General features: G+C 43.1%; 1 protein-coding gene across 12 annotated transcripts in view; it reads right to left on the bottom strand.

Annotated features, from left to right (window-relative positions):
* Positions 1-6,616: 6,616 nt before the first annotated feature.
* ZMYND11 (zinc finger MYND-type containing 11) overlaps positions 6,617-24,007 on the bottom strand; it is a 134,780-nt gene continuing 117,389 nt past the window's right edge. For all 12 annotated transcript variants that reach the window (XM_030321088.1, XM_030321085.2, XM_030321089.2 and 9 more), the window contains 5 exons: positions 19,286-19,493; positions 18,869-18,937; positions 17,806-18,078; positions 17,301-17,486; positions 6,617-8,866 (listed from right to left, as the gene is read on the bottom strand). In XM_030321088.1, coding sequence (XP_030176948.1) covers positions 8,744-8,866; positions 17,301-17,486; positions 17,806-18,078; positions 18,869-18,937; positions 19,286-19,493 — 859 coding nt within the window. In that variant the 3' untranslated portion in view covers positions 6,617-8,743. The remainder of the gene's footprint in view (positions 8,867-17,300; positions 17,487-17,805; positions 18,079-18,868; positions 18,938-19,285; positions 19,494-24,007) is intronic.

Here is a 24,007-nt window from a genome sequence, read left to right as displayed (position 1 = left end):
TTCCCTAGAAGGTGTTGTCTAAAAATGTTAAGCTTTTTTCCTGATGCCTTTTGACAACTGAGAAAGAGCAAGCCACGATAAAAAAGCTTTTGACAAAAAGAAAACATCTCAATATGAAATAAAGCTCGTGGCATGTTCAAATTTTTTTTTTCAACGTTTTTTATTTATTTTTGGGACAGAGAGAGACAGAGCATGAACGGGGGAGGGGCAGAGAGAGAGGGAGACACAGAATCGGAAACAGGCTCCAGGCTCCGAGCCATCAGCCCAGAGCCTGACGCGGGGCTCGAACTCCCGGACCGCGAGATCGTGACCTGGCTGAAGTCGGACGCTTAACCGACTGCGCCACCCAGGCGCCCCAACTCGTGGCATGTTCAAATTGCAGTACTTGGAGAGGGAAAGAAAATTGATTAAATATTATGTAGCCTTTCAGAAAGATCTATAATCCTTAAAATTACGGTAATTGATTTTGTTTATGATTTGTTTTAAATTAAGTATTTGGAGTTAAAAAAACAACAACTGTTCCCTATGAAATCACGAGCAGTGTTGGTGTGTAGTTTATTTGTCACGTCTATATCTGGCTTTGGGATCAGGGTAATGCTGGCCTCCTAAAATGGGGGGGAGAGGGGGAGGTGTGGGGGTACTCTTCTCCCTCCTCCTCCCCACCATCAGTTTTGGTGTGTGTTGTTGTTTCCATTTTCATTTGTTTCCAGATATTCTATAGTTTTCTCTTGATTTCTTCTTTGACCTTTTGGTTGTTCCAGAGTGTGTTATTTCCAGGTATTTCTAGATTTTCCAGCTTTCTTCTTGTTGATTTTTAGTGTCATACAATTGTGGTTGGAAAAGATACCTGTTATGACTTCAGTCTTCTTAAATTTGCTAATACTTGCTCCTATGTTCTGTGCTGGAGAATATTCCATGTGTACTTGAGAAGAATGTACATTTTGCTTCTGTTGGATAGAGTCTCTGTAAATGTCTGTTTGGTCCAGTGTATGGTTCTAGTGTAATGTTTCCTGGTTAATCTTCTGTCTGAATGACCTATCAGTTGCTGAAAGTGAGGTATTAATTCCCCCTGCCTTGACTGTGTTGTCCGTTTTCCTCAGACCTGTTACTATTTGCTTTAGTATTTGTAGGTACTGTGGTATCAGGTGCATACATAGTGACAGTTGCTTTACTTTCTTGATGACTTTACTCCCTTACATATTGACCTTCAATGTCTCTTACCATTTTTTTGTGTGTGATCTAAGGATACCCATCCCTGCTCTCTTTTGGTTTGCACTTGTATGGAGTATCTTTTTCTGTCTCTTCACTGTGAGCCTATTTGTGTCTTCAGACCTGAAGTGAATCTTTTGTAGGAAGCATGGGGTTGGGTCTTGTTTTTAAAAATTCATGCAGCCACTTTATACATTCTGATTGGCCAGTTCAATCCTTTTACATTTAGAGCTGCTATTGACATTTAAGAATTTACCAGTGCCGTCTTATTAATTATCTTCTGGTTGGTTTGTACTTCCACTGTTTCCTTTTCACTGTGCTTTTGCCGACCTTTGTAAATTTGTGATTTTCTGTGGTGGTATTCCTTGTTTCCTTGTCTTTACCTGTGTGGGTTTACTTAGGTTCTTGCGTTGTGGTTACCAGGAGCCTCACATTGGACGTCTCATAGGTAAAACAGTCCACTTTAAGCAGATGCTACTTTGATTAGATACAAAAGCTTCATTTTTTTACTCTCCGTTTTAAATTTTTTTGTCATGACCTCTTTTTATGTTATATATTCAGTAACAAATTATAGTAGCTTTAGTTAGTTTTAATACTTTTTTTCCTTTGGCCTTTATGCTATAGTTCAATGGTTAACATACCATCCTATTACACAGTTACAGTTTTCTAAGTCTGACTGTATGTTTTCATATGTTTTTATGTCATAAGTAGTATTTTTTCACTTCAGCTTGAAGAAATCCTTTCAGCATTTCTTTTATTTTTTATTGGGAGAGAGCATGCACACAAGTGGGTGAGGGGCAGAGGGGGGAGACTCTTACAGGCTCCACACCCAGCGAGGAGCCTGACACAGGCCTCGATCGATCTCACAACCCTGGGATCATGACCGGAGCTGAAATCAAGAGTCAGACGCCCACCCCAGGCATCTCAGCCTTTCAGCATTTCCTGTAAGGCAGGTCTAGTGATGAACTCCTTCTGCTTCTGTTTGTCTAGGAAGGTCTTTACTTCTCCTTCGTACACGAGGGATAACTTTGCCAGCTAAAGCGTTCTTGGCTGGCAGTTTTTTCTTTCAACACTTTGTATATGTCATTACACAGTCTCCTTCCTGCCCACAGGGTTTCTGCTGAGATATACACTGATAGCCTGAAAGGGTTCCTTTGTAGCTTATCTTTTATAATTGTAGCTATCTTTTATAATTCTTTCTCTGTTATATTTTTGATAGTTTCATTTTAATGTGCCTTAAAAACGTTCTTTTTGCATTGAGATATTAGGGAGATCTATTAGCCTCATGAACTTGGATGTCCAGTTCTCTCCCTGGGTTTGGGAAGTTTTCAGCTATCATTTCTTCAAATAAATTTCCTGCCCCTTCCTCCCTTGTTTCTCCTTCTGGAATTCCAATTATTCTGATATTTGTTCTTTAAAAAAACGTTTATTTATTTTTGAGAGAAAGAGCATGAGCGGGGAGGGGCAGAGAGAGAGGGAGACAGAATCTGAAGCAGGCTCCAGGCTCTGAGCTGTCAGCACAGAGTCCAACGCAGGGCTCGAACTCATGAAACAGGAGATGGTGACCTGAGCAGACGTTGGACGCTCAACAAACTGAGCCACCCACGCATCCCTAGTATTTGTTCTTATTGAATCCCATAGGCACGTAGGCTTTCTTCAATCTTTTTGTTTTCTGTATTCTCCGCTAATCAGGTTATTTCAAAATTCCCATCCTATAAGTCACGTACTCTGTCTTCCATTTGCTTTACTGAAGATGTGCTCTATTGCATTTTCATTTCACTTGTGGAGTTCTTCCAAGCCACAATTTCTACTTGGTTCCTTTTTTTTTTTTTTTTTTTTTTTTGTGATTCCTATCTCCTTGGGAAGTATCTTATTTTAAACTTGTGTTTTTTTCCCCATTTCACTGAATTGTCTTTCTGAGTTTTCTTGTAGCACTTAGAGCTTCCTCAAAACAGCTATTTTTTGACTTAACTAGATCACAAAATTCCACGTTTTTAAGCTTGATTATTGGAGAATTAACTTTTGATGGCTTTCTTGATTTTTTTCATGTTCCTTGTATTTTTGCAATGCTGCTCTTGCATTTGAAGTAGGAGACTCCTGTTTAAAGGTTTGCTAGTTGCCTTCAGTAAGTTCTGGTTGTTAGCGTTGTTATTACCTGGGTTATCTCTGACTTTGGATGGTACACCTGTTCCACTCTTCTCGTTCCCTCGTGTGGCAGAATTCTTAAGCTCTGTGTCGTCTTTGGTTCTTACAATTCATCTTGCTGGCTACTGAAAGGAAACCGCTCTCCTGTTTTCCGGTGGGAGTGATGCTTGTGGTCTCTCCCTTGCCCCATAGCCTGGCTCTTTTCTGGTCTCAGAGCTTGCTCTGGCTGCTGGGCTCAGGAACATAAGGAGCAGCTGCAGAGCAGGGAGTCGCGTGGGTTTCCCTCTGGGGCACTGGGGGTACCCTGGACCCGGTGCAGAGGTCCCCATGTGTGGTGCCCCCAGAGGCTACAGGTTGGACTTCCGGCTGAGTGCAGCCATCAGAAACTGCATCCACTCACTGCCCTGTGACATTCTCTGCCTCCGTCCTCCTCTCCTCCTCCTGCCAGTCACAGAGGACTGCGGGTTCTGCGGCTGAGTCCTGCAACACTGGGGCGGCCAGGCTCCCCTGGCCGTGTGCCTCCTCTCCTGTGCAGAGGTCACTGTGGCCTCCAGTTAGTCCCATGCCGTCTTTCCTTGCGGGGGGAGTTGGGGGCGAGGTGCAAAGCTGGGAACCAAAGTGCTTTCGGGGTTGCTGGGTGTCTGCAGTTGCTCTGTATTCTGGGGAATCTGCCCGGGTCAACACTCTCCAGGTATTGTTCTGACTGTGGCAAGAAGGGTTGGGGCAGGATCCTTGCTCCCCACTGGCTTCACTTGCTCCTCCTGCTCAGAGGGAGCTGTGTCTGCCTATTATCGGATGCCCAGGTGGATGAGACTCTCTTGGGTCCTGGACACATGGTGCTGGGTCCCACAGCAGCCATAAGCGCACTTTGGTTGGCAGATAGAGGTCTGATTCTTTGTCGAACGTCTTACCCACCATGATGCTGACATCAGTTTAGTGTTCTTTCTTCTTCTTGTCCTAAACCTAACTTACCTCGTCTGTTTTTCTTTTCTCATTCATTAACCAACTTCTCAGGTGTCGTGTTCCCAGATCTTCACTTCCTGTACCATCCCCTGTCTCCTCTAGTCACTGTGAACTTAATCCTTTGGTTATCCTCTGGTGGTTAACAGTCACCCCTCTTCCTGTCCTTTGGTGTCCGTAACCACATCAAATCTCTTTCTTCACCCAGAAGGAAAAAAAAAAAACTTTTTAAAGCCCTGTAGACCCCTTCAGCAAGACTTTTAATAACTTTATGATCTTAAAAGTAATGTGCATAGTAAACATACGAAGGAGAAAAAGGAGGCATCCCCAAATCAATAGTGGTTCTTCTGTAATGCTGCTTCTCTAGCTGACTCCTCACCTAAGATTTCTAAGCCTTCCCTAATTCGTCCCCCTTCTACGTTTTGTGCTGTGTATCCTACAGTCTTGTAGTTTTTTCTTCACTGCACCTAACTCTGGTTTATAAGTAGAATGTTGTATGTATTCGATACCCCCACTAGATCAGAAACTACATGGGAACAGGAAATGTCTTTTCTCATTATTATATACTCAGCATCCAACACAGATGCTGTAGATCAAATATTTGTTAAATTAATGACGTTTACACTGTGTCGTCTGAGTTCCCTTAGCATTCTACACCTTCGGTTATACTCTGCCCCGTTCCTGGAAGGTAGGGCTGTTATCATTGCACGACTTTATTAAGCCACCCACAATCTTCAAGGGGCAGATATTAGGAACCTGGATCTTGACTTTGAGCAATTCTGGGCCTCAGCTTTCTCTCCAGTGTGAGATTAAGAAGTTAGATTGGGTAAGAGTTTTCAAACCACCCTTTAGACCCATAGCGATTTCTAGGATGCCTTCCCAGAGCTGCCTAATTGAAATGTCACTTTAGAATGTGTTGCCTGGGTGATTTCTAAGCTCTAAATCTCAGACTCTGAAACAACCAAGAACCTACCCTTAGCTCTAATTCTGGCAAAAACAGATTTTCTCGTCAGCTCCTCGGTATCACGTAGGCCTTCTAATACACATGTGCTTAGTGAAGACTGTCCACAGGTAAGGCAGTGATGGGGCACGCCCCCGGGAAGACAGAGGCCTTCTTTCAGATTGTTCTGTCCATTAAGGGTAGTCATCAGCCATCAGTCATCATTCATCAGGGAATGAAATGTGGCTAGTCCAAACGGGGATGGCTAAAGGCCTAAAATCCACAACTGGGTTTTGAACACTTAGTGCAAAACAAGCATGTAAATATCTCATTAATGGGTATAGTAAATACGGAAATATTTTGGCTATATTAGATTAAGTTGTCACCTACTCCTTTTTTAACATGGTTATTAAATAATTTAAAATTACCTATGTGCCCGTTACAGGCTTTCATCTGACAGCATTATTTTGTGGTTTTTAGCGCAGCAGTGGTTTTGTTAATTTACGTGCCCTTCAGTGTCCTACCTTTCAGCTTTGATCCCTGGGCAGCAGAATCAACATCACTTGAAGTACGAAAGTGGCACCACACCTGCTCCACCGACCCCAGATCCCCCGGGTCAGACTCTGCAGTTTAGATTCCCAGGTGATCTGCGTGCACGTGGACTGTGAGACGGTCTGATTTAGGTCACAGTCACAGGACTGCTGTTGTCTCCCTGCCTGTCAGACTTCTGTCTCTCCAATCCCGTAGATCTGAGATTCTTAACCCGAGGGATCTGGATTCCTCCAGGGGTGGGGAGCCTGTAGATGGGCCCCAGAAATCTGTAAAATACTAAAATTTACGCAGTCTGTTTTGTGAACACAGGTATATTTTCAAGAAAGGATGACCCCATCACTGACACCTGGGAAGTTGTGAGCAGTGCAAGTGCTGGGGCCCAGCAATGTCCTGATGAGCTCTCTTGTGATCCTCACGTCAGAAGTCTGAGAACCACTGAATTAGGTGCTGAAGGCACAGACAAGGGCTGAGCCACACTGCATCACAGTCTGGTCAGGAGGGTGACACCGACCTGCATGGACACAGGCATCACAGGTGGGTATGAAGCAAGATGTGGTGAACGCTCAGCCTGTAGCATAAAAAGTAAGAAAATGGGCTTTGTATGAGGTTAAAAGTTTCAAGAACTGGTCCAAGTATTTACAGTCTTTTTGTGGACTGATAGAGTAAACTCAACTCAAATGTGTAAGTGAATGTTTAAGACACTGTCCACAGAAAGTTGAAGTCAAACCCATAGTACAGGGTTACCATGTCAGATGGCCATGTCTGCTTCGGTATAGGGGAATGGGTGAGATGAACAATGTATTAAAGCCAGTTTTTTTAAATACATTTATTAACCAATGTTAACACATTAAATGAATCTATATATTGCTAGTCAGAGCAGCTTACAAAATGCCAGAATGCATCATAGAACTGGACAGCCACAATGAGTAATTACAATGTGCATAGTGGCCAAGCTCAACACCTTGATATAGCTTTATGATTTGCAGAAAAAATTTTAATAGTGATTCCTAAAACAATCAGTTGTAATTTTACCTAAAACTTTTACAAAACCAGGCCACAATCTCTTTTTTTTAATTTTGTTTTTTTTTTTTTTTTTTTTAAACACACAGTTTTCACACTGTAGTAACTTGGAAATGTTGCAACCGTGTCAACGGAGACAAAAAAGCCAAAGTAACACGAATCTTACTTTCATGCAGCTATCAGGTAAATAGTACATACTCTGGAATGATTTTACACCAAAAATATTTCCACAATACTTGCTCTCATAGGGGTGGATCGAAGTTTTAAAACTTGCAAAACAATCAGAGAAGGTAAGTGTTCTCGGTTACGATCTCACTCAGACCACGGCACCGGCACCGTGGCGATGCGGACGCATCACAGTGACAGGGAGGGAACGAGATGCCCAGTCACTGCCTAATTCAGGTGCAGCAGCCTGTGTTAGCTTGTGTCACCACCTCAACAGCATCAGGACCGGATGGAGGATTCTTTCACAGAAGACTGAGTTACATTTTCATCTTTAGAGTGACCCTGACAAACCTGGAGAAAACTTTTTGAAAGGTTTTCCTCCTGATTCTTTCACTTCCATGGTGTGTAATTGCTTTAATAAATATCAAAGGTCTAAATAAATATTTACAAATTATTTCTCTAACCTTAAAAAATAACTAAATGATAGATGGGAATTTGACTTGGTCTAAGATCAGTCTTTGAAAAACATAAATGGCGAGATTTTTTTTTTTAAAAAAAAGTAATTTAACATTTTCCTGGCTGTATTTTATATATCTATGTATAAAAAAATCATTATTCAACTATCGATCCATTCCTATTGGTAATGCTTCTTAATCCAGACATTCCGCAAAATACAGACTTTTTACAAATCACGGCATCTTTAATACAAGAAAATTAACATGCATTATTCTTCATTCTGTGTACAGTGATGGAGTTCATTAGTAGGCAATGACCCATTACTACAAACATAACGGCCTCTGTGAAACTTAAGTGCTTTCTTTCCTTTCAGTATTAATTTACAATATACGAGGTGACACCAGATAATAGGCAATCAGATGATATTTGGGGAGGGAAGGGAAGCATTAAAGAAATTTGTATGCCTCATCTATAATTTCATGGATGGAGAAAGGTAGTTTTTGGCTTTTTATTTTTTGTTTATCTTGTTACAAGCACTCATGTTAGGACAAAGATGAAATGTGCAAACTTTAAATTTTAAATATTCATTTTCTCTAAGATCCAGCTCAGTAAAAGATTACCCCAGTTCCCTGCAATTTTAAACTACAAGATCAAAGCTAATAATTTGTTATAAAAGTTATATATTGAAAAGAAATAATGAAAAACACAATTGGGAAATATTTAAGAAAAAATACGCAGGACTAGCACCTGCTGTGTCAACCCTGTTCCCTAAATTCAATCATATACCCACTGGCATAACCAATAGATAGATAATGCCTTTAAACAGTAAATTAAGCTGAACAAAACCAGCTCAACAAGGTTAAGAAATAAATTTCACATCAAGGTAGTATGTTTTATTTCTGAAACAGTTCTGTAGTTCTTACATTCAGATCTATTTTAAATGTTTCTTTGTTAAACTCACTTGTATTCACCTGTTGTTTTTTTAAAGATCTGTTGTTTAAAGGTTAAAATCTCTGTAAAACCTAAAAATGTTTTAAAATTTGCTGAAAATGCAACAAATTCTCAATTAAAATTTATTTAAAATAATACCCTCCACTGATGTTACTTTTACCCCCTGAAAAACTCCGGAGGAGCATTAACAAAAGATTTAAACTACTGTGCAAAATTTCTTCACGAAAAGTGTTTAAAGGCTGGTGCAAAATGGGAAGCAAATTCTAAACAATTTTGGCTTCTTGGAAACAAAAACCGCTTTGTCTGAGAAGAGTACTCGTCGCTGGTGCTCCGCGAGACCCGCCTTCATCTTTTCCGGCGACAGGTGCGCTTGTGCTCGGCGTGCCAGTGCTCCTGCTGGCACTTGATGGAGCAGTAGGACGTGTTCCAGCAGCAGTGGTACATGGCCTCCTCCTCACAGTTGTAGCACTGCAGACGAGAAATCAGGGCCGCGTTTAAACTCGGAGAGCGGTTAACACTGGAGACCTGCGAAGCTCTGCTTTTAAAGATTTTTGTGGCTCAACCTTCAGCCGTATCACCAAGAACATCAAGTATGCTTTATGCACCAAGCTGAACGGCAGGAACAACAGGGCAATGGAAGCTGCAGCATTTAGTCAGCAGCAAATGTGAGCCTACCTGGCACATAAACCTCTCACCTCTACTGCTCATTCCCATTAGCATACAAACCTAAATAGAGAGGATTCTGGAAAGATGGCAGGGCAGGAAGCACCAGGAATCGCTCCCCATGTGGACAGCTGCATTGGTAGAATCAGTCTTCAGGAACTATTTTGCAACTATGGAGTCTGTTGAAGGCTGGCTATTCCCAGGGTAAGTTGTGGACAGTAAATTCTGGTTAATTTTAGTCAATTTCAGCTCTTAGCACTTTAGCCGCTGCCCCCTACCACCAGCTGCATGGTGGCAACAGTGTATATGTAAAACTAACTGCACATAAGAGTGCATGTCCAAGGAAACACTCAGAAAAGACCCCAAAAGTCCTTAAGTTTATGCCTCAGACTGATCCTCAGCACAAAGCCTATAATAAAAATCAGCAAAGCTGAAGAGGGGAGAAAGGAGTTCTAGAGTTACCACGTTATTAGCTTCCAGTGTCCAACCATAACAACAAAAATAACAAAGGCACACTGAGAAAAAGGCTGTCCCTGAAAAGGCCCTTAATGGCAGAGATGTTATCTAATTCTTTGAGTATCTTTAGGACAAGTGTTAAAGAGAAATGTGGAGAGAGTTAAAGTTAACAGGGTTTAACCCTGGGATCCTGTGAGATTGTGCCCCGTGTCAGGCTCTGTGCTGAGCATGGAGCCTGCTTAAGACTCGCCCCATCCCCCACACCTGCCTGTCTCCCCAGCTCATGCTCTAAAATAAAGAAATGAGAAAGAAAATCCAGAACTGGAAAGTCCTTTAAAGCAAAACACTGATTCTCTAGAGAAATTCAAAGACAGATCTGAGTGAAGACAGGACAACGGAAAATTAACAAGACAGAAGAAGAATGAGCAGAACCTGAAAGACCTTGGGGAACACCATCCAATGCACCAAGATACTCCTTATGGGAGTCCAGGAGGAGAGAGGAACGCGGAGAGAGAATGTGAAGACATAATGGCTGAAAACTTGCCAATCTGATAAAAGATATGAACGTAAATATCCAAGAAACTCAACAAATTCCAAGTCAGATGACCTCAATGAGACACACATCAAGACACATTTTCTCCAAATTTTCAAAAGCCCAAGTTAAAAGAGAATCATGAAAGCAGTACAAAGAAACAAACTGTCACATGTCAAAGGATCATCAGTATATCACCACCAGATTTCTTACCAGACCAGGAGGCCAGAAGACTGATACATTCCAAGTGCTAAAAGAGAATACTGTCAATGCAGAATCCTATATTCAGAAAAACTGTCCTTGTAAAAGCGAAGGATAAATTTTAACATTCCCAGATACACAAAAGCTGGGGGAACTTGTGACCTGCCCTGCAAGAAATACTCAGGTGAAGTCCTACAAGGTGAAGTGATAATAAAGAGTTTAGCAGAGATAAATTAGAGCAGAAAAACAGACAAAAATCAATGAAATCCAAAGATGGTTCTTTGAAAACATTGACAAAATGGACAATCTTTAGCTAAATTCCTAAGATCAGAAATGAAAGTGGGAACCTTACTGTGGATTCTACAGAAATATGAAGGATTCTAAGAGTACCATTAACTATTCCACATCAGAAAACTGAATAACCTGGATAAAGTGGAAAAACTCCCAGAAGCACAAAACCTACTAACTCAAATTTAAGCAGACTGAATTATTAATGAAAAAATCTCAAAAAAAACCCACTGGATTTGCTGGTGATGCTAAATACTAGCACATAGTTAAACAAGAATTAATAGCAATTCTTCCCAAACTTTTCCAAAAACTGCAAAGAGGCAGAAACACTTCCTTTATTATTAAAAAAAAAATTTTTTTAATGTTTATTTATTTTTGAGAGCAAGCATGAACAGGGGAGGGGCAGAGAGAAGGAGAAACAGAATCCAAAACAGGCTCCAGGCTCTGAGCTGTCAGCACAGAGCCTGATGCAGGACTCGATCTCAAGAACTGCGAGATCATGACCTGAGCTGAAGTCAGATGCTCAACTGACTGAGCCACCCAGACACCCCAGAAACACTTCCCTAAATTCATGCTATGAATGCAGCATAACCCAGATATCAAAGGCAGACAGACACACTACAAGAAACAAAATCTATAGATCAACATGGCTTATGGACACTGGGATAGAATCCTCAACAAAATATTAGCAAATGGAATTCAGGAGAATAGAAGGATTATACACCACCAAATCGATCAGTGTAATATGCTACATCAACATAATGAGGAAAAAAAAAACACATGATCATCTCAGCTAATGTAGAAAAAGCATCAGACAAAAATGCAACACACCATTTCATGATAAAAATCACTCAGCAGAAGAGGAATAGAAGGAAACTGCCACAATATGAAAAACCCACAGCAAACATCAGAGTCCATAAGACTGAAAGTTTTCCTCTAAAGTCAGGAATAAGGCAAGAAGGCACCCACTTTTAACCACCTGTATTCAACTACAGGAAGTATAGCCACAGCATCAGGCAAACAAGAGAGACACCCCTACTTGAAAAGAACTAAACTTACCTGGTTTGTATATGGCTCCATCTTTAGAGTTTTCTATGCATAAGACTCCACATCAAAGCTATGAGAACAAATGAATTCAGCAAAGGAGGCGGATGGAAGGTCCTAAAATCAGCTGCATTTCTAACAGGAACAATGAGCAATCTCAAAAGGAAACCATGAAAAAAATTCTGTTTCAAATCAAAGACAACTAAAATAAACAGACTTAACCAAGGAGGAGAAAAGCTTGCACGATGAAGACTGCCAAACACTGCTGAAAGACAGTAAAGCCGTAAGTGGAAACACATCCCGTGTTTGTGGACTGGAAGAATTCATATATCGTTAAAATGTCCATATTACCCAAAGCAATCTACAGATTCGGTGCAATTCCTATCAAAATCCCATGGACATTTTTTTCTGATATAGAAAACCCATCCTGAAATAACACGTGCAATCTCAGTGGACCCTAAATAACCCAGATAATCTAAAACGAAGGAGAAACTGGAGGACTCACACTTCCTCATCTCAAACCTACTACACAAAGCTAGAGTAGGCAAACCACGTGGCACTGGCATAACCAGACATGCAGACTAATGCAATCGAAGAGAGAGCCCAGGAAGAGACCCTCACATCTACAGCGAAAGGGTTTCTGACAAGGGGGCCAGGACCTCTCAATGGGGAACCCGGTCTTTTCAACCAACACAGCTGGGAAAACTGCATCTCCACACACAAAGGAGGCGGCTGGGCACCTCCCTAACAGCATATACAGAAATTAACTCGAAATCGGTCAAAGACCTAAATGTAAGGCCCCAAACAGTAAAACTCTTGGAAGAATATGCAGCACAAAGCTTCACAACACTGGATTTGGCAATGATTTCTTGGATGTGACCAAGGACACAGGCAACAAAAGAGAAAAAAGAGAGTGGGCTTCATAAAAATTCTAAAGTTTTGTACGACAGGAGACACGGTCTACAGAGTAGAAAGGCAACTCCCAGACTGAAAGAAAATATTTGTGAATCGTGGATCTGGTGAGCAATTGCTATCCACAAGAGATACAAAACCTGTGAAACTACCAACCAATCTGATTCAAAAATGGGCAAAGAAGTTGAAGAGACAGGTCTCCAAAGATACAAGAATGACCGATAATAAGCATGAAAAGACGTTGAATGTCACTGATCATCAGGGAAATGTAAATCAAAGCCACAATCACATACTGCCTCGCACCTGTCAGAATGGCTACTATCTTGGAGAGAATTTGAAACCCCACGTGTGCACTGTTGGTAAGAGTGTAAAATAGTATGGCTGCTGTGGAAAGCAGTAGAATATTTCCTCAAAAACTTAAAAACAGAATTACCATAAGATTCCACAGCCCCACTTTGGCTACATACCCAAAACAACTGAAAGCAAGGTCTCAAAACGATGTGTCCACCCACGTCCATAGCAGCATTATTCACAACAGCAAACACATGGACGCAACCCCAGCGTCCATCGACAAGTACACGCACAGCTGAGTGCAGTGCATATGCACAGTGTAACGTTATTTACGCCGAAAAAGAAAAGATACCTTCCTTGTGCCACAACAGGGATGAATCTTAAGGGCATAATGCTAAGTGAAATAGCCAGTTATAAAAAGACAAATATATTTGCTCACACTTATAAGAGATACTTAGAATGGTCGCAGTCGTGAAGACAAAACAGAATGGTGGTTACCAGGAGCAGGGCGTGAGTTATTTAGCAGGTAAAGTGTTTCCGCTTTACAAGGTAAAAAAGTTGTGGTAATAGTTGTACGACAGGAGTATATTTAATACCACTGAAGTGTACACTTAAAATTTACCATCTTCACTGTTACGTGTGTTTAAGCACAGTTAAAAAATACTCCATCTCACATCTCTTTCAATCGACCCCCCCCCCGTTTTTCTGCTCCCCTTCACAACTCCTTGCAAGAATTGCCAAACTTCCTACTTCCAATTATTCTCTTTCCTTTCTTTCTTAGTCCGAAGGCACTCTTTCACTTGTATCTCTCCACTAGATATGCTATTATCAAGGTCACTTTTGACCCGAAACTAGTGCTCAGTTCTCAGCCTTCATCTTATTGGGCAACATCTGGAGACATTTTGATTGTCACAACCTGGGTGGGGAGAACAGGTACTCCTGGTGCCCGGGGATGGACACTGGGGATGCTGCTGAACGTCTATGGTACACAGGGCAGCCTGTGTACAAGAAATTCTTGGCCCAAATGTGAACAGAACTGAGGGTGAAAAACTGGTCTACACAAAGGTGAAGAATTCATCTAGTTTGGGCTGTTTGGACTCGGGGAACATAAACACTACAGTTTCAAGCTGAGTTGGCAACAGAAAAGTGAGACCCCAGACACACACAGGATGAACCAGTACTGGCAAGGAAGAGAAGGATGCACTCGGTGTCGGCACCTGGAGGTGGTCCATACAGACAGAATGACCTACAAAGGTAGATGAGTCCCAGGGATGGGGCCAGGCAGAGCAGTCTACATTGTGGTACCTAAGATTCTACCCTCGTTCTTCCTCATTGCATACGCTGTACTTTCTTATCAAAATCAATCTTTTGAGATGTCTCCTGTGATCCTTACTGCAATTTCAGTAAAGTTACTATTAGGAAAGCATGGACAGCATGTTTTAATTTTGGAAACAGCTGAAATGAATCCCATCTGAGTTTAAATCCTGGGCATGTGCTAATTACTCATGTGAGTCTCGACCAGGTGTTTTAACTTCTTTCTTCATTTCCCCACCTTTAAATCGTGTCTTAAGCAGTGCCATCCTTTCTCTCAAGTACCCTGACATTTATTTAGGCGTGCACTCCTTCGTTCTTGATCTCTCCCTTTCTTTGTGGGTGTACTCCAAGAGCGTACTATCCGTGCTACATTCTGTTGTATCTCATCTTCACATCCATTTTCTGGCATCTGAAATACTTTGGCATACCTACATACTTTCTGTCCGGCAATGTTCTATTATTTTGTAATGTGAGATTTAATTGTATTTACCCATCTACCAGACATGACAAGCAGAGTGTTTCTTTAGTCACTCTGTTCATAATCTCATAAGCTCATAAAATTCCTCATTTAAAAAATGGGTATAAATGAAAGCAATCTGGTGTTGATATGAAAACAGATGCACAGCTCAGTGGAGCAGAGAGCCCAGAAATAAACCTGCACTGTCCGCTTGATGAGTTTACAACAAAGGGGTGGAAGAGAACAGAAGAAGGCAGTCTCGTCAATGAAAGGCAGAAAACTGGACAGCCACGTGCAGCAGAATGAAACTTTCACTTTCGTTGCTCAAACACTGAAGTTAACTCAAAATGGATTAAAGACTTGAATGTAAGACCTGAAGCCATAAACCTCCTAGAAGAAAACAGGCAATAAAGCTCCTTGACATCAGTCTTGGCGATGATTTTTTTGGATCTGACACCAAAAGCACAGGCAACAAAAGTAAAACTAAACAAGTGGACACATCTTAAAAAGCTGCCGCACAGCACAGGAAATAATGAAATGAAATGGCAGCCTATGGAATGGGAGAAAATATTTGCAAATGCTGTATCTGACATATGTGGTTCAGGCCCCAAATAAACTACTCCTACAACTCAGTGGAAAAAAACCAATCACCTAATTTAAAAAAATTCTACAGATCTATGCAGGTCCCTGTCTCTCATCATCTGGGAAATGCAAATAAAAAACCACGATGAGATGCCACCTCACACCTGTCAGAGTGGCTAAAATTAACTCAGGAATCATTAGGTGTTGGCGAGGATGCAGAGAAAGGGGAACCCTCGTGCACTGCTGGTGGGAATGCAAAGTGTTGCAGGTGCTTTGGAGAACAGTGTGGAGGCTCCTCGACCAATGAAAAAACAAAACTACTCTTTGATCCAGCAAATCCCACGTATGGGTATGTGTCCAAAGGAAATGAAATCCAGATACTGAAAAGATACCCATAGCGCCGCATTCACTAAGTGTCCATCCACGAATGGGTGAACAGAGAAGATGCAGTATGTACGTACACACAGCAGAGCACCGTTCATCCCTGAGAAAGGAAATACTGCATAGCATTATTTCCGCGTGGACTTAGATAAACAGCAGGTCTAACAGCACAGCTTCTGCTCGTTCACAGCTGGAACATGCCAGAAAAAGCAGTGTCCTCATTCCCTACTCCAGCCTCCTCTCCCATTTTGATCCTTTAGTAAACTTACGGGGGTTCTTCCCATGTATCTACTGCCCACTTTCTAGCTTTCTCTAGTCTTTGCATGAAGATAGAATCATGGACGTAGTGTTGGGGCTTCGTGCTGGTCATTATTTTGAGCACACCTTCATTCCCATCCAGTGATATTTATCTCATTCATCTGCTTTTCCTATCAGGTCATCTTTACAGATTCTCCTGAATTGTACGTCAAGTTCCCCTTTTTCTTTATCAGAGTATTTATAATGTTTACTTTTCTGAGGAAACATTTACTGTAATGTAAAGACCCTCTTCAGAAAATGGTGGGATGAGCACTGGGTGTTGTATGTAAGAGATGGGAACCTACCCCCCAAACCAAGAACACACTGTATACACTGTATGTTAGCCAACTTGACAATAAATTATACTTTAAAAAATGTAGTCTGGGGCGCCTGGGTGGCGCAGTCGGTTAAGCGTCCGACTTCAGCCAGGTCACGATCTCGCGGTCCGTGAGTTCGAGCCCCGCGTCGGGCTCTGGGCTGATGGCTCAGAGCCTGGAGCCTGTTTCCGTTTCTGTGTCTCCCTCTCTCTCTGCCCCTCCCCCATTCATGCTCTGTCTCTCTCTGTCCCAAAAATAAATAAACGTTGAAAAAAAAAAAAATGTAGTCTGGATCAAATGAAGAATCACAAAACTTCTTACAGTTACTTATTAAAAAGAACAAGCTAGGGGCGCGTGGGTGGCTCACTCGGCTGAGCATCTGACTTCGGCTCAGGTCATGATCTTAGTGTGTGGGTTCAAACCCACTGGAGCCTGGGGCCTGCTTTCGATTCTGGGTCTCCCGCTCTCTCTGCCCCTCCCCCACTTGCACTCTGTCTCTGTCTCTTAAATATAAATAAACATTAAAAAAAAATTAAAAAACAAGTGATGAGTTTTTGGGAGTAAAACGTTTCCACCACCAGTTAGCTGAGATGGGTGGACACATGCGCCCAGAGCTCCTGTTCTAGGGGAAGACGAGAGTGACAAACAGGACACTGTGAAAGGGGACAATTCGTCAGATTCTAAGTGGAGTTACAGACCAGTGAGCTGTTACGATCAAAAAGTAAATCGACTGAAAAGAGTCTAATGGATAAACGTTGGGCAGCAAAATGTGAAAATCTTTAACTTGCCGTTGGGATGCTGACATTTATAGTCTCACGACCGAGAGGCTGGCTACCAGGAGTTACAGGCAGACGGAAGAGCCGGCCAGCTTATCCACATACGTTCCCCGCACAGTGGACATGTCACGTGAACTAGATGCGCTGAATTTGTACTGACACTTCACAATCCCAATTTAACAAAATAATCCTGAGCAATGCTCGTCATGTGGCTTCACAGATGAGAGGACTTTTCAATAAAAATTTTAAAATTAATTAAAACTGGTAATTTCACATTTGATCTTACTTCAGGTATGAACTTTGCACATTCCACATATGTCTTCCTGAACGGATTTTCATCACATCTACAGTATACTGGGTGGTACTTTTTCAGAAAAACACGGATACTTACCCACTGCTTCTTCTTGGTCTGAGAAATCAGTTGTTTGTGCTGTGTTGCTAGCTTCTTGATTTCTTCTACAAATTCTTCTTTACACTTTTCCTTTACTTGCTTACATTTTCTGTCCATCTCACCCTGCATATTGGCTACAGCTTTATTTACAGCTTGTCGTTTCTCCTCTTCCATTTCGGAACGAAGCTGAAATGAAAAGGTCAGCCCGTAACAGTCTGCCCTCAGCTCACACGGACCATCACCCTGAAGAGAACCCTAACACCGCGTCTACTTCAAGGATACCCCTCTTCCCTCCAACCCATCAAGAGCTCCCAACGCCTTTGATGAAGAAACACAAGTTATTACTATTAACTGAAATGTTATCAAAGGTGTCTTATTATGTTCCTGGCTTTACAAAGAGGCAGCCTGGAGGATGCCCACGTGAAAGCTGCTAATAACCCACCACGGGAAAACTCTCCTCACACTCAGGGTCCTCGTGGGGGGGGGGGGGGGGGGCGGGCTTTACCTTTTCCAGAGCTTCTCGTACAACTCTTTCCGTTTCTCGCTTGTGGTCAGACTTCATTCGGTCTTTAAAGTCATTGAAAATCTTAGTGTATTTGTCGTGGCACATGCTTTGACACACTCCATCACCGGTGGTCTGTGTGCTTCGGTGCAGCATTCTTGGTGAAGAGGCACTTAACTTCTTGGTCTGAGTGGACACAGAAACCTTTTCGATTGGCTGAGGCATCGTGGGGATTTCCTGGCTGGAACTCACGGCTTCAGTTTCAGGCTCTGGTTCCTAAAGGGTAAGGACAGTGCTCAGATGTGAAACAAAGCCACCAGTCCGCCAGTTCAAGAACAAGCTCTGTTAGGATAAAAACATAGCGATACACATAAATAGCCACGTAATAAACTACGGTTAAGAAACCTGGAATTAAGATGGGAAATTCTGTTATGCAGATTTTACCACAATTAAACCCTCAAAACTTCCATTCAATTAATAGAGACGGTAATTCTAAATAGGATCTTCATTTATAATGTCATTGCATATAATACTATGGTCTTTGCTTTTCAGGTAGCCTAAGCAAAAATATTTAAAACTTAAACCATTATCAGTTTAGACTCACTTCTTTGGACTAGATCATTAACAGATATCCTAAAATTCTAAACCACTTCTCACTAAGTATTTGGAATTGTGCTAAGATTAATCCTTGGATTTAGAGCATTAACAGACTTTATCATTTTAAAAGGCTGAGCTTAACCCTCGTTTCCTCCAGTTTTTCAGTGTTGACCCAACTGATGTAGTGGACAAGTGCTTTGTTTTTCATCATGCTACTAGAAAACCAGCAGAGTTGCAGGAAATGCAGCCAAGTGCCCTCCCACTTGGCCAGACTTGGTCTGAGATAGGAGACTTCTGGTTTGTGTGTGGCTTATTCTACTGGTAGAAGACGGGTTCCAACCTGGTTGATGTTAGCTGACGGCAGTGCCTTTTCACAAGTGCCGTACGTTGGAGCCAACTGTCTTGACCATAACTTGGGAGATACTTCCTGTTGCAGTGCCACCTGGACACTGCAAGGCGGGCCACTTACTTCCTTTTTGGGTTCCACACTCTGATTACGTCGTCCTTTCTTTGCTCTTGGTTCTTGAGTGACCTTTAGCTGTGGGCATCACAAAAACAACAGCACGTTACTCCAGATGCTGTGAAACACTTCTGTGCTGACAACACTGGCCACGGCCCACAGGGAAGAAGCGAGTAACCCGCCCCCTTTTGCATTTAGCACACCTGCGGCCACGTGGTCACCACCCACGGAACTCCCGCACAGGTGTGGTGGTGGGCACTGATGTGCCTACGGAAGAGAGGCAGGATCAGGGTTGCTTATCTGTCTGCCCGAACTGGTTTTGATACCTTTGGCAGAGCCCGTTACCCCTTTGTACAAAAGGAAGGAGAACCGTCGGAACGTGCACTGGCAGCGCTCACGCTCACCGTGACTGATGGGGACACCCACCTGCTCGTTACTGGTGGAGGAGATGCTGGACTCTGCCTCCTCCTCTCCTCGGTCCTCATTCTTAGACTTCCAGAACCTTCCTTCGCGAAGGAAGCGCTGGTGCAGCTCCAACTCGTCACAGGCCTTCTTCCAGCCCATGCTGCGCTTCACATGCAGCCGGTGGACGTTGACCGTGATGTCCTGGATGTTCTCAGAGGGAATCCAGGCCCTTCAAGTAACCGCACAGATACAGTTAGAAATTCCCAAAACGGCAGCAGATTCTCCCCACTGCAAAGTAGGCCTTGGGAGATTCTGCGATGGCCGGGGCGGGGGGAGGGGGGGGTGGGTGGGTGGGTGGGAGACCCACATGGAGGAGGAAGGAGGGGACAGGTTCTCGGAACAGGGACGACTCTCAAATACCTCAAAACCCCTCAGCACCGTCACGGCCTTCTTCAACCCGGTTAGCCTGTTCCTAAGTCCTTTTTCCAGCGTCTCCTCCCATTGCCACTCCGTTACTCAAGACTCGCTCTGTGCAGACCACAACTACAGGTGTGTGTGTTTGCAGATACGTGTGCACAAGATGAGGGCAAACGCTGCCTCCCCATGTTACGTTTCATCACATTCAGACTCGCAGCGTCTACTGTTCAGCAGCCAGGTGCTCAGGTAGGAGCGTAAGGTTCTCTGCATTATGTGTGGTACTGACCCAAAAGTACTGGATGTAAAACTCGATTTAGTTCTCGAGAAAGTTTCCCTGGGCACCAGTCACCCAACTGGACTCCACCGTGTGCCAGCAGAAGGCACTGCAGCTCCTCCAATAATGCACGGGGCCGCTACCATGTTCCGGCCTCACTGGACCGCTGGAGGAGACGCTGCCCAGATGCGCTGGGTAAGAGCTATGAATTAGTGGCCGGAGTCCCGGGTGCAAGCATCCTAGTTCTAGGATGGCACCTGCACCCACACAGCCTCTGCCGTGAAGGCTCTTTGGGTTTGTCACAACTGTGAAGGGACAGGGTGCTCCTGAGAGGAAGACAGCTGCGGCCGGGCCTGAAGGACAAGGACGATGTATACCAGGCCCCGTAAGAGGAGCTACTGGCAGAGGGAATGTCACAAACGAGACCAAAAACAGCAAGGTGCACGAGCCACAGTTAGGGAGACGCTCTCTGGAGCAGCCAGGACAAGTGAGGAAGAGCACACAAGCACCGAGACACTGATTCTTGTCTGTCTCCTGTTTAAATGTGTGCGGGTCAGCTCCCCCTGCCCCCCACTCCGGCCAGCAGGGACGGAGTGTCACAAACACCGGCCTCATGACTATTCCAAAGGGTCGAGGGAAGCACGGTGCACACACACAAACCACAAGTGCAGACCTGGAACTCGCTTGTGCACGTGAGGCCACAGGCTTTCCAGATTAAATATGCTGACAGCTGGAGCCGTGACCTGCCACGTAAGGATCTGTAAATATTACGTCCACAGTGTCTCATCTGACATCAGTGCTTCGTTAGGCCCCCTACCAAAGTAAACTACACTTTTGAAAAACTGTTTTTGAGACACATTTGTGTCACTAACAGTGCTGACTACCTGGAACTAATTTGTGACCTGTTGGTATTTTTTTTTTCTCCTTAAATAATCTGTTTATCCCTTGGATACAAGAAAACTGATTCAGGCTGCTCTTAACACGAGACGTAATTAAGCGTCAGTGCGGTTCACACACACGTTCCCATTCTCCTATAATCCCCTCCATGGCTGCAGGGGATCAGATGCCACTTTTAAAGAGGTTCTCTGGTTATCTCTGGCAATCCGATCTACAAAGACACCCTACAATTCAGGGTAAGTCCAATAAAAAGAGGCAGAATCTCATTTGGCTCTGTCTGCACATCTGTCAATCCTGAAGGCTCTGAACACACGCGGAATCAAATGGCTCGGTAACCTGATGGCAAATGAGCTCAGAATGGTGCGCTTCCTTCCTGCCTGTAGCTCCCTGCCGGCTCCCGGGGCCCCTGGCCACCTGCAGCAGAGATTCAGCCTTGTTGACACAGACCGCCCCGCTACTTTTTCCTCTGGCAGGCCAACCGTGCAAATCCTAGCAAAACCCCACTTCCAGTGAGTGGGGTCACAGCCACCTTTCTTCGTGGTCACAGTTTGCATAGGCCCTGGGGAGGGGCAGCACACTCTGTGCCGAACACACAGTGCGGACTAGTGTGAGACCATTGATTTATATACGTTTTCCTTCTCCTGCCTATGTACGAAGATAGGATGAACTGGCAAAAGAACACTTATTGGTAGTGATGCTGCCTAACAGCATGAATGCACTCAACACCACCGAGATGTGCACCTGAAAACAGTTATGACGCCAAAAACAGTGTTAGTGAAAACTTGCTGCTAGGCCTTTATTAGCCATCTCCTCTTGGTTGGTAACATATTGCTTAATTAAAACTCATTATTATAACTGTATAAAGATTGCTTTTAATAAATCAAATATGCCAGTAAGATACAGTGTAACTTATAAGGTATGTCCTCATCACTCATTTAGTTCAAGTATTTTATTAGGCACACTGTAACCAGAGAAGGAAAGGAAGAGATTCTGAATTTGTAGTAAAATTGTAGACCTGTTAAAGTTGACTCTTGAACAACACTGGCTTGCACTGCAGGGGTCCACTCATACACAGACTGTTTTGACATAGGACAGGGCTGTAAATGTATTTTCTCCTCCTTTACTGTAAGAATACAGCATATAATACATGTAACATACAAAGCAGGAGTTAACTTTACATTATCAGAAAGGCTATAGTTAAGCTTTTGGGGGAGTCAAAAGTCATAGGTGAGTTAGGACTCGGGGGGAGCTGGCACCCCCATCCTCTTGTTGTTCAGGGGTCAGCTGTATTTTCTAAACTAAAGTCCTCAGAGAGCCATCTGTCCAGAATTTTTTAGATTTTTTAGATTCCAGGAAGTAATAAGTTTGGAAGAAAAAAAAAAAACTCTCTGGAAATGGAATTTTATGTTGTAATTTTCTGTTCAGATCACAAACATGCCAAGGACCCAAGGAGATTACCTCAAATATTATTTTAAAATACTATCTGCATTGTATAATGAATGACATAAGACAAATTAACTCACATTATCAAAATACCACTCATGGTTGTAGATACTATAAAGCTGTCAGAAAAGGGATGCAAAAATTTTTAATCTGCTAAAAAGTTCCGATCATCAGTTCTAACCTAGTAGTATGTTTTTTTTTAAAAGTAACTGAATTCTTGGTTTCTCTAGGTCAACGAATGAAACTTCTTCTCTGTTTGGATTATTTGTACCGTAAGCTGACTTTTATTAAGTATTTGCTGCACGCCAGGCACCATGCTTAGATCAGAACGTACCAACATTTCTTTAACCCTCACAGAGAAGCTCTTCCAAGATGTGCTACGGAAGCCCTCATTTTACAAGTGAGGAAACAAGGCTGAGAGAGACTGAACACCGTGTCTGAGACCAGAGCAGGACAAGCACATGCCAGAGCACGAGCCGCGGTGGAGCCCACCGGCCCTCTCCGCTGCTACGGAGGCCGCCCTCCGTACCCCTGTCCAGGCCTCCTCACCCCTCCATCCCCGTTCTGATGGGGCACGGTAACAAACCCAATACAATGTGCTGCTACTTCATAATCCATACAGTCAAAGCATTCATTCTGTAGTCAATGGTGGGATTACCCATGTTTCCTGCCTTGACAGCATCAGCTAGGGATGCATCTATCTCTGAAGGAACGGAACTACGTTTTCGGAAACTTACACTATCCGTAGGTTTCTTGCCACTAAACTTCTATTTAAATTAAATGAAGACTAAAAATTCACTATGGAGAGGAATAAAGCCTCTTGTTCCATAGTTTCTCACAGTGATGACAGTTACATAAAACCCTCACAACTTCAGGCACGACAGACATTTAAATACTTGGAAAGGCCTTTAGATCATGTAGCTGACTTGCTATTTTTCCCCTTTACTTTTAGTATCTGTGAACTTTCATCAGTGTCCAGTCACGGCTATTAGTGACAATGTTACTCAGAACAATACTTTAAGGCTTTGATATCACAATGAAAGAGGCAGCTATAATTTCATAGTATGGTTCACATTCTTTGTATGAAATACGTAACTATGCAAAAATAAGTTTACAGGGGCGCCTGGGTGGCTCAGTCGGTTGAGCGTCCGACTTCGGCTCAGGTCATGATCTCGTGGTCCGTGAGTTCGAGCCCCACATCAGGCTCTGGCTGTCAGCTCGGAGCCTGTGGCCTGCTTCGGATTCTGTGTCTCCCTCTCTCTCTGCCCCTGCCCCGCTCATGCTCTGCCTCTGCCTCAAAAATACATAAAAACATTAAAACAAATTTTTTTTAATAAAAAAATAAGTTTACAGTAATAGAAACTTTTTACTGTTGGGATACAGATACTGCATCATGAAAACATAAAGTTTTAAGCTGGGCTGTACACACCTCCCTGGCAACAGGAACTTCAAAATATAGGCTGGATACCATGTCTGGCAGTTCCCTTCATGTAATTCTTATGCACATCCTTAGATCACAAGATCGACATGGTCTCCTGCTCCCACGTCGATGATTTTTGTCTGTGGCTTTTAACAGAGCTTTGAAAAGGTGCCTGAAACGGCATCCGGTCTTCACAAACCATGAAGTGGCCACATTATTAGAGCCCTTCCACACCCGCCTCACCACGCAATCCCAGCACGAGCCTGTGCTGCATCACACCATGTCGGGAGCC

This window comes from Lynx canadensis, chromosome B4 (genome assembly GCF_007474595.2).
Source record: "Lynx canadensis isolate LIC74 chromosome B4, mLynCan4.pri.v2, whole genome shotgun sequence".
NCBI classification, from domain to species: domain Eukaryota; kingdom Metazoa; phylum Chordata; class Mammalia; order Carnivora; family Felidae; genus Lynx; species Lynx canadensis.
This window is presented reverse-complemented; position numbering and strand designations above follow the sequence as displayed.